Below are 10,294 nucleotides of genomic sequence, written 5' to 3'. Positions count from 1 at the left end.
AGAAGCACAGGACTCTGAAGGCAACAGGTGCAAAAGCAGAGTAAGACATGGCAGACATGAGCTCAAAATAAAACTAACATAACCAATCAATAAGCACATGTTTACCAGTTTTGAACGTCAGGAAATGAGGCATGGTCTCCACCTACCATTTCTTATCCATGGCAGACTACTATAGCAGCAAGCTCACTTGGATTTCAATTCATACCAGTCACTTTAATGATGTGTACAAGAAAAAGCTCACGCTGTAAAATGCTTTAATAACTAATGCAAGTGCAACAATTGCTCACAGCGTCGATAAGATGTGTGTTTTATAGCATCTACAGCACGGTAGCAAAGAATGCTCGCAGTTATATTTCTTCTGAGCAGAACTATAGAGAGCGCCTGGTATCCGCCGGAAACAGTACTCCACACAATTGATACTGTACAAGAACACAAGGCAGCACGGCACTGCCAAACACGGAGTTCTGGCACCATCTGGTGGAAACATATAACCATTGCAGGAAGGTGTTGAACCAGAGTGCCCAATCAACATCACATTCGTTATGAGGAATAATGCACTAACTCTGTAGTATATACTTGATACTACAGTGTAGAGAAGAGGCGTCACGGTGGCCGAGAGGTTAAGGCGTTGGACTCGAAATCCAATGGGGTCTCCCCGCACAGGTTCGAATCCTGTTCGTGGCGGGCTAATAATCTTTATGCATAATTCTTCTGTAATTAAATTAACCTTGGTGTTATATTCCCTGACTGGCAGTACATAGTACTACTGTCGTAAATTAATATTTGCCACTAGTTCTGAATTGATAACATACGGGACAAAATCAGGGGGCGGGCGGCGTATTCAGTGCTGTACCCCAGAATTGATCCATCATTTCAGTCTATACAACACATGGACTGAGATACAAAAAAAAAAAAAATGCAAACTGTAATATTTATTTAAAGCCATTTTCTATTTGTTGAGGATAGTATTGCATACTTCCTCTTTAACTGTTCACATCTCAAACGTTTCAAGAGACTCCCAACTCTGCGCAGTCCTGATTACGCGTTCATGTAAAGAGAATATCAGCGTCTCTTCATCGGAACTCACGCCCAAGATCCCGCTCTCTCGACCGGCTGTGTGCGTTGCTGCTCTCCTCCCAGCTTGTGTGAGCGTGTGCTGACGTGTTTAGCGAGGTTCATGGCAGTGAACATACAGAAAGTTGCGTATCCGGTGAATTTACAAAACGTTTTCATTAACACAAAGGGACAATCCACGTTTTATTTCCCTCACTGTAAATATTAAATGTGTGCATTCTTTTTTTTTTCGTGATAATACAATTTAACTATTTTGCATGTACGTCTAAAACAAAACGGTTTTTATATTCATATTGCCTTTGCAAGAAATGTGGTTCCGTTCGTAAGGCTGACGTGGTTACAAGAACCCTCATTATTTATTTTTTCCTATGCTATAAATTGTAAGCACTCGTATGTAGGTTTAAAATTTCAAAGTTAAATAAAAACCGCTGTAAAGGTATAGATGCATTCCTACAATATTTAATAAGCATATATTAGCATGGTCGGGGCAGGCCAAAGTCACTTCAAATGGGTCACAGTTAGACAATGTAAAATATTCGAATTATTGTTATATTTAAGCACACGCTGCTGTATTGTGCCTTGAAATAAAACAATTCTAATCATTATAATTTATAATCCCCCACCCCACATCACCCTCTCCCATCCGGCACTGCGATAAGAATACGAATCAAAGTAAAAAATACATAATAATAAATAAAACCGGTACTAACAACACGAATCGGTCAGCAAGGCACGGCGTCACTCCACCAGTGGCGAAAGAGTTAAAAGAAAACTAGCCGTCCAATCAGCGTCTGCCGTCGGAGGCCATTGTTACAAAAAAAAAGAAAAAAGAAACATTCCTGGGACTGTACCACAGCAAGCCTTCGTGGTGCATCTACTTGTGTATGTAATAACAATATACCTTCATTGCGATGTAGTCGGGTTTTTTTTTATCGTATACTTTCCATGAATTAAGGTGTGTATGTAACAATGTTGTAACACTGCCAAGCTGCGAATATGTTATGTTTTTAAAATCGATAGCAGCCTCCCTTGTACCCCTTTTCACGTACAGGATGGTATCGCCTATCTGTTTTTATAACTCTGTTGGAACGCACGCTGGCGCAGTTCGTGGGCTTTGTGTGGCAGAAGCAGGGTTAGGGAGTGCATTGCGTGGCAGAAGCAGGGTTAGGGAGTGCATTGCGTGGCAGAAGCAGGGTTAGGGAGTGCATTGCGTTTTGAGTAGCAAAGCGCTTAGCGTAAAGAAAACCAATTTAAACACTCAAACTGTAGGCCTGTGCGAGGGAAACTGAAAGGGTGGGCTTTATTACTTTGAGACGCCTTCTAACCACAGTTTCATACTGTGCATTTAATCTAAAATATACAACCAAAGTTAGTATATTCACAAATAATAATACGCAGTTTTAAAATACAGTATTTTTTTTTTTAAAATAATTAAATCAGGGCCTACACTGCAATAGTTTCTGTACCGTTTAAACACTCCGGAAACCAAAACAAAGACTGACTTTCTATACGCTAGAAAAGGCAAGTTAGCCGTTGAGAGGAGTGGGCATGCTAGTTTATCGAGGTTGTTTTCGCCCCATTGCTGATGTAATGGTAATGTGATCGATCCAGTTAGATTTTTTTATTATTATTTTATTTTTTTACAGTGACGGACGGACATGCTAAACGCCCGTCGCAACGAGTTTCTCTACTCCAAATGAAACAAAAGGGCTGCGAAGAGAATTGACTTTGAATTTGGCTTTTTGATTTTTAGACCAGCATGATACATTAACAGTAAGGACGAGGTATTGTTTATGAACAAGTTAGAAGAGCTTCACTAGTTAAGATTTTTTTTTTCTCAGTTTGATTGAAGAGAACTCGAGGCAGACGCTTTTTTTTCTCAGAAACCCCAATTGAAAGGTTGTGTAATTATACACTGTACATGATATAATATTAAGAGTTGCCACACAATTGTGAAAATTATTATTTTGCCGAAATCACTGCCCAGACCCCGCTGCTAAATAAGTATTTTTTTATATATATATTTTAATGACAAACATTGGCAGCCGTTACAATGTCGAACATTCCCAATGAAGCAGTTGTCTTGATAAAAGAAGTTAAACCCGGGCTGAAAAATTTAAATATCGTCTTTATTGTACTGGAGACAGGTAAGTTAACAAGGCGCAGGCGTGTTGCCCCCATGGAACCACACGTGTAGAGAGACCATTTGTCTCCTTTCTCTTAAAGGGGCCGCATCTTAATAATCCGAGGCATTGACATTGAGACATTGCCCGATTTGAGCATTGGTCCTAATATGTGTATTTTGGGATATTTATATCCTATTCTTTCATAAATGTATTCAACATTTTTATTTATTTATTGGTGTTCCTGGAAATGCCAAGAAGTAGTACTGAATGTGTATTGATAGGGGCAGCATTGTGGAGTAGTGGTTAGGGGCTCTGGACTCCTGACCGGAGGGTTGTGGGTTCAATCCCCGGTGGAGGGCACTGCTGCTGTACCCTTGAGCAAGGTACTTTACCTAGATTGCTCCAGTAAAAACCCAACTCTGTAAATGGGTATTTGTATGTAAAAATAATGTGTAAAAAATAATATGATATCTTGTAACAATTGTAAGTGGCCCTGGATAAGGGCGTCTAAGAAATAAATAATAATAATAATAATTTGCCATATGCAGGGGACACATTGCTGTCAAACTGTCTCTGCAGGCCTGGGTCTCTCCCAACTACAGCCTGTCACTGCTGGGGCCAGATTACATGGTTTTGTGATGGTTTAGATAATGGTATAGGATCAGTAAATTCATATGAATACTAATTATTCATATAATAGTTCTCATCATAAAATTTTATTAACGAAATAGCTAATTTGCAAAGGAGGTCCTGGGTTAAAGAAAGGGGCTTGTAACCAGGAGGGTCTCCGGTTCAAATCCTGGCTCACTCACCGACTCGCTATGTGACCCTGAGCAAGTCGCTTAACCTCCTTGTGCTCCGTCTTTCGGGTGAGACGTTGTTGTAAGTGACTCTGCAGCTGATGCATAGTTCACACACCCCTAGTCTCTGTAAGTCGCCTTGGATAAAGACGTCTGCTAAATGAACAAATAATAATAATGTATTGATGGAGAGGGGGAAGTTGGAACAAATGTTCTTAGTTAATATCTGGATGAGAAGTTTGTAGGCCGTGTTGGAACAGGGGGAGCCTGTCTACACTGGAGACTGCTTGACTGCATACAGGCTCTGGAGGGTCAAGCTGCTGCATGACATCAGTTCATTTGTCTTGTTTTTTTTTCTGTGCAGGTCGAGTTACCAAAACTAAAGATGGGCACGAGGTGCGGTCGTGTAAAGTGGCAGACAAGAGTGGCAGCATCACGATATCAGTGTGGGATGAGCTGGGGACACTGATCCAGCCCGGGGACATCATTCGTCTCACCAGAGGGTATGTCCACAATGCTAAGACGGAGTGCACAGTGTAAATAATATTATGACATGCTGTAGCGAAAAGTGCATCTTGATGAAAGCAAACTCTCATCTATACTTTTGTTTGTTCTGCTTTAGCAGTGGTTCAGGCTCAAAGCAAGTCGCTGGCTGCAACACTGGTTAGTAAAGAATAAGAGAGGTGGTGCAGTACAGTTTGACTCCAGGTGAAAATACCTGGGAAGTGCAAGTGTAACCGACTACCTGATAGAAGCCATGCAAGCTTTCCTTAACTTAATATGGAACCAGATTTTATATATATATCTAAATCTATCTATATATAAAGCAGCATGTTTGCTGAACGTGCAAGTCTTTTGAAATGACGCACGAGACCTGTGACTGGAGATGCACACTCGGACCTGACGTTGTTTTCCTGAGCACCCCTGTGAGAGGAACAGGTGTGCAGTTGTCAAGCCACCACGTCACCAATGTTTCAAACCATTTGAGATGCCGACTTCATACTTTTCTTGTATTTTCAGTAATTTTAAAGAGCTGTGTCAATGCCTAGTATCTCGGATACCATTTCAGGGGCATTGCTGGAACACTGAGTTAGTCCTAATATTTGGTGCACAGCTGTATTCGGTTTCTTTTACCAGTGCTTCACTGCAATATTGTTTTAACCAGCTGTTTTTGTACATTTTTTTTTGTCAATTTTACCGTTTTTACTGTTGCATTGTATTAACCATATCCTTGATGCAGATCGTTGTCACTGTTTTACTCCATGTATACCAACTGTTCCATCCTTGGCATTGTGCCGCAGGGCCTGCTTTGTTTTTGTTAATCTCTAGCTGCTTTTCTGTTCCTCTGCCTCCTCTAGTTACGCCTCCATGTGGAAAGGCTGCTTAACGTTGTACACGGGACGAGGGGGAGACCTGCAGAAGATCGGGGAGTAAGAACTGCGTTGATTTTTGTACCCCAGGCTGAATTGTGACAAGCGCGTATATCATTTTAGATACATGCATTCATTAATACAGTGCAAGCTATAAATCCCTTAAAAGTAGCTGTTTGGTGTATCAATAATACAGGACTGTGTAGATGCAGCTGCCCGTCAGAGGGCGTTTTAATGGTACTGCAATTCTCTGGGTTAATCTGCCTGATAGAAGCTCTTTATAAAGTCCCAGACCTGTTCTCCTGGGTCTGTGCTAAACCCAGTTTCTTCGATATCCTCCCCAGGTTTTGCATGGTGTACTCGGAGATCCCCAACTTCAGTGAACCCAACCCAGATTTCCTGTCCCAGGTGTCCTTGCAGAACAAGAGTGTAAGTGAAACGCCAGGCACGGCAATGCACTCTGCACACTTAGAGACCCGCTAAACTGCAGTCACCTGGTACAAATATGAGGTACCCTTTACTGAACAGTGGGTCACCAGGAGCAGGTTACTGGTTAGAACTACTGCTTTTAATAGTGTGGGCAGTAACAGCTGTCGCTGGATTCGAGGAGCAACACCTCAGTTTAAGCTCGAGATTGGGGATGGGTTACAACTACTACAGAAGTTTCATTATCACAAAGTCCTGGAGGGCAGCAGTGTGGAGTAGTGGTTAGGGCTCTGGACTCTTGACTGGAGGGTTGTGGGTTCAATCCCAGGTGAGGGACACTGCTGCTGTACCCTTGAGCAAGGTACTTGGCGCATCCAGTAAAGGTGCTCCACGTGGAGTGCAGGATGCGCCCTATAGCCTGGAGATCGCAGGTTTGAATCCAGGCTATGTCATTGCTGACCGTGACAAGGGGTTCCTAGGGGGCGGCTCACAATTGGCAGAGCGCCGCCCAGGTTGGCAGGGCAATCCATGGTTCACCACGCACCAGCGACCCCTGTGGCTGATGGGGCGCCTGCGGGTCTGCAGTGGAGCCATTCAGATCTGTGTTGTCCTCCGGCACTCTAGGCTTCGCTGTGGATCCGTGGTGTGGAAAATGATGGATTGGCAGGAACACGTTTCCCAAGTCGCCGGTGGGTTGCACTGGTGAACCAGGATAAAAATAATAATTGGGGAGAAAACCGGGGCAAAAAAAACTATTGGTGACGACTAAATAAAAAAAAAAAATAAATAAAAAAAAATCTTTTGATACCAAACAGTTTATGGTATTTAAAGACACATTTGAAATGGGCTGAAAGTAGCGTATTCTAGTGCAGTTCAGGAGCTCTCAGGCCTGACCATTCTGATGTCAATGAAGGCCTTGTCTGAGTGAAAGGGCTGCGGTTCAAACCACAAAATCCCGTATATTGGGGTAGTAATGATTTAATCTGATTTAAAATAAACATTTACTAAACCATCAGTTATATTTTAATCCGAATATAAGTTGAACGGTTAAACCACGAAACGATTTTGGAGCAGATAGAATCACTAGGAATTGGACTTTGAACCTGCTGTAGTTACATAGTCACATTCCATACACAAGTGACTTGTCTTGATTACTTATATCGGTGTGGACTGTATAAACTTCGTATTGCGAATTCAGGTTATCGATCAGATGGGTGAGCAAGTCCTCTTCACTTGAGTACTGCTGCACTGAAAGGTCCCAATGTTTTTCGGCTTCACCCTGCTGTAGTCGTGATGGGAAATCGAATGTTCGGTTACGGCAAGATGCACCTGTAATGGATGATGTGTTTTCTTTTGTATAGGCCAAAGGTGAGCAGAGGAGCAACTCCCCCACAAACAGCTCTAATGCAGGTATGCAGCACAACACTTGCACTTCAATTTCCAATTCTAATTACCATTGTATTGATCAAGTGAAATTGTGAAAGAAAAGCCAGAAGGTAAGTTCTACAGGGGAGCAGTGTCACTGCATTACCTGCTGTAGTCTCAAGTAGGGATCCAAACGGTTCAGATTTTTCCAAACTGAAATGTTTTATAGAATGAGAAAGCGTTGGCAGTCTCAGCACTAAGCTGGCGGCATTTTCAGGAGCTCATGGCGCACTTTTCTGCATGTATTAACATCCCTTAATAATCTTTAATATAGCAGCATTAATCAGAAGTTAGAATCCTCAGTAAGGCTAGCCCTGGCTTCATACTTGTTCTGGGTGTTCAGATGTCTAGGGCTGTTTTCCTTCCAGGTTTCTAAAGTGGTTTGTTGATGAAAGGCATACACAAACACTCTGCCTGCGAACTCCAACCTAAACCTTTGTTAAAAGTGCATCCTAGGACGTGAAAAGCTGCAGCTGGAAATTTGAATAAGAATAATGTTGCTAAACTGCCAAACAGCCAAATGCAAAAGTACAGTATTTAAAGAAAATTAAATGTTTGTTGAGAATTGAAGTTGCAGTACCAGCTCTGTTGGGCAGCAGTACTGTTCTTAAGAGTTCAGTGTTTTTACAGCCAGAGATATGCATTTAAATAGAAAAAAATAAAACATCCAATATCCCTGCCTCATACTGATTTGCATTGATGTATATAATAAATAGGGCAGAATTTGTCACTGTCAAAAATTCAACCCTATTTTAATATATTAGTGCCCAAAATAAATCTGTCCCCCTTTAGTGTTGAGCTGACTCACTAGTTAATGTTAACCTTGTATATCTCTTTTGAGTTTCTTCATCCGGGTCTCGATGTAGGAATCTATACATGCTGTGGATGATTTGCTTTATGTAGCTCTAGTTGTGTGTTTTTTAATGTTTTTGTATTTCCTTGTTTGACGTGGGTTACTCGTTTCATTTCCTCGGACGCTCCTCCCCTCCCCCCCTCCTTATTCAGGTAACGGCTCTCAGCAGTCCTACTCCACGATGGGCGCGACCCCTGCCAACAGCCACCCGCAGCACCCAGCACCATCCTACGGGTGGCCTGGCAGAACCAGCGGGCGCGGGCAGGGCAATGGCAACGGGAACCTCCAGACAGCAGGGGGCAGCACTCCCGGGCACACGCAGCCCTCTGTCACCGTCAGCAACGGCAGAGACCCCCGCAGGACTAAAAGATAATCCCGCCCCTCCCTTCCCCTCTCCTGCTAGAGGAGAGTGTTGACGGCCACCTCGCTGAACAAACTGCTCACCCTACTTGAACGCTAAATGCACTTTTCCTTATTTCTTTTTTTATTTTTATCATGGAACTGTGTAAAGTTAGTGTTGCAAAATTATTTTTTGTTTGTTTTAGTTGCGTGTGTGTGTGTATATATTAGTGGACTGTTCATGAAATGCCTATAACTGCAGCTTGCTGCATTTAAAAATAAATGTCAAATAAAAAGATAAGTGATAGAGCTGCTGCTTACAAGTGCTGTAACTCTTCTTGACCAAAAGTGACCATAGTGGAGTCGAGGTGGTGATTCACGGTTCATTCATTTTTTTATATATAGATATAGATAGAGATCTAGATAGATATGACTTTTTTAATATATATATCTTGCTCAGTTAGGTTAGTGACAATAAAGAAATTATTTATTTTTTATATATATATATATTAAAAAAAAAAACCCTAAGATCTTTTGTGCATTTTTTTTCTTTAATCCAGCTGTTTGTCTAAACCAAGCAACATCTGTTAAACCTGGCTTTGCACAGTTTGTGATTAAGACTCAACTGGGAGGTCTGGAATAAAGACTGCTGGTGTGTGTGTGTGTGTGTGTGTGTGTGAGAGAGAGAGAAGAGATGGGGTATAAAGCAAATCCATTCAAACGTCTGCAGGAATGTCTCTTCAGCAATGCAGTGGATGGAAGCGAGCCCTGATGCACCTTTTCAATGTGTGTGTGTAACCCAGTTTTTCTCTTGTTGACAGAATAGCTGTCTTTGGATGCTGTGTTCTTCGGGTCATGAAATGCAGGTTGCAGCGTGTGTGAAAGTGGAGTAGACTGCCCAGCAGCCGCCCATAGCGTGCACCAACTTCGTCTAGGGCGGTTCTTGGTTCAGGTGGCTTGTTATTTCTAGGAATCAGTACCTCCACACCCCACTCTTATTACACAGGGACAGTCAATTGACAGGCACTGGGTACCTACTGCCAACAAGGAAATCGACACAATGCTGCTAGGATAATACAAAAAATGAACTCAAAATATTCTAAACTGCTGTTTCGGTGAGGGTCTGTTTACCCCGGAACACCTGTTCCTATCTCCCAGTACTGGATACCCAAACATACTGGTTGAGAAAATAGAGGGCAAGTTGTCTTTGGATCTGATGCAGCAGGCTTTGCAGTTTAAACACAGCGATGCACTCTAGTGATCTGGGCTAGTGATTAGTGTTGCTGTAGCACTCGGACCCTTTGTGTCAGATTGTTTACTGCCCAATTTCCTTCTGTAATTGAAGGTGGCCGACCTTATAGAACACTGCATCCAAAGGCAGCTGCCAGAAGGTTTAATTTGTATTCTAGATAAGGCTGATGAATTCATGGGGTAGAGCTGAATGTAAGCACAACCTAGTTTAAAAAAACAAACACACATTTCTTGATAGGTGGCTTAAAGCAATTTCTCTTGGGATTTTAAAATATATATATATTTTTCAGACGGAAATGTGTTTCAGCTTAGGGTGTATTTACTGTCAATAAATGTTATCATTCAATTAAAAATGATTAGAAACAAGTTTTTTATATACCGTACCACAGTTTTTGTATTGGTACTAACATAAGTACTGGTAATTGAGTGCAGTCTGTCTATATGGAGTGCAATGCAATAGTACAGTAGTAGGGGGTATGAAAGTTTACATCATAGTGGAATGGCAAGAAAAACATCCAAATGGCACTCTTCCAGCACTAAGAAACTTAGCAAAATGTCAGCCTTGCTAGAAGTGGAATTGTTTCTGCTGCAACAATATTACTTATCACACGTGTTGCTCATACAAATCCA

At 41.9% G+C, this 10,294-nt stretch overlaps 1 protein-coding gene and 1 non-coding gene across 2 annotated transcripts; both read left to right on the top strand.

Annotated features, from left to right (window-relative positions):
• The first annotated feature begins 602 nt into the window (after positions 1-602).
• trnas-cga (transfer RNA serine (anticodon CGA)) lies at positions 603-684 on the top strand. The gene has a single exon. It is a non-coding gene; the product is annotated as a tRNA-Ser (tRNA).
• A 1,495-nt stretch (positions 685-2,179) lies between these two features.
• Positions 2,180-8,807, top strand: LOC117426181 (SOSS complex subunit B2-like). Its single transcript, XM_034043554.3, has 6 exons — positions 2,180-3,221; positions 4,365-4,503; positions 5,359-5,430; positions 5,715-5,799; positions 7,158-7,206; positions 8,227-8,807. The coding sequence occupies exons 1-6, from the start codon at positions 3,128-3,130 to the stop codon at positions 8,445-8,447; spliced, it is 660 nt and encodes a 219-aa protein (XP_033899445.1). The 5' UTR covers positions 2,180-3,127; the 3' UTR covers positions 8,448-8,807.
• The last annotated feature ends 1,487 nt before the right edge of the window (positions 8,808-10,294 follow it).

The sequence above is a fragment of the Acipenser ruthenus genome, chromosome 11, assembly GCF_902713425.1.
Source record: "Acipenser ruthenus chromosome 11, fAciRut3.2 maternal haplotype, whole genome shotgun sequence".
In the NCBI taxonomy this organism is placed as follows: domain Eukaryota; kingdom Metazoa; phylum Chordata; class Actinopteri; order Acipenseriformes; family Acipenseridae; genus Acipenser; species Acipenser ruthenus.
This window is presented reverse-complemented; position numbering and strand designations above follow the sequence as displayed.

What these genes read in the sequence shown, in the direction of transcription:
- LOC117426181 (XM_034043554.3), top strand. Translation starts at nt 3,128, where the DNA reads ATGTCGAACATTCCCAATGAAGCAGTTGTCTTGATAAAAGAAGTTAAA. An exon ending in ATCATTCGTCTCACCAGAGG is followed by an intron (nt 4,504 to 5,358) that starts GTATGTCCACAA and finishes TGCCTCCTCTAG; the next exon opens with TTACGCCTCCATGTGGAAAG. An exon ending in TGTCCTTGCAGAACAAGAGT is followed by an intron (nt 5,800 to 7,157) that starts GTAAGTGAAACG and finishes TCTTTTGTATAG; the next exon opens with GCCAAAGGTGAGCAGAGGAG.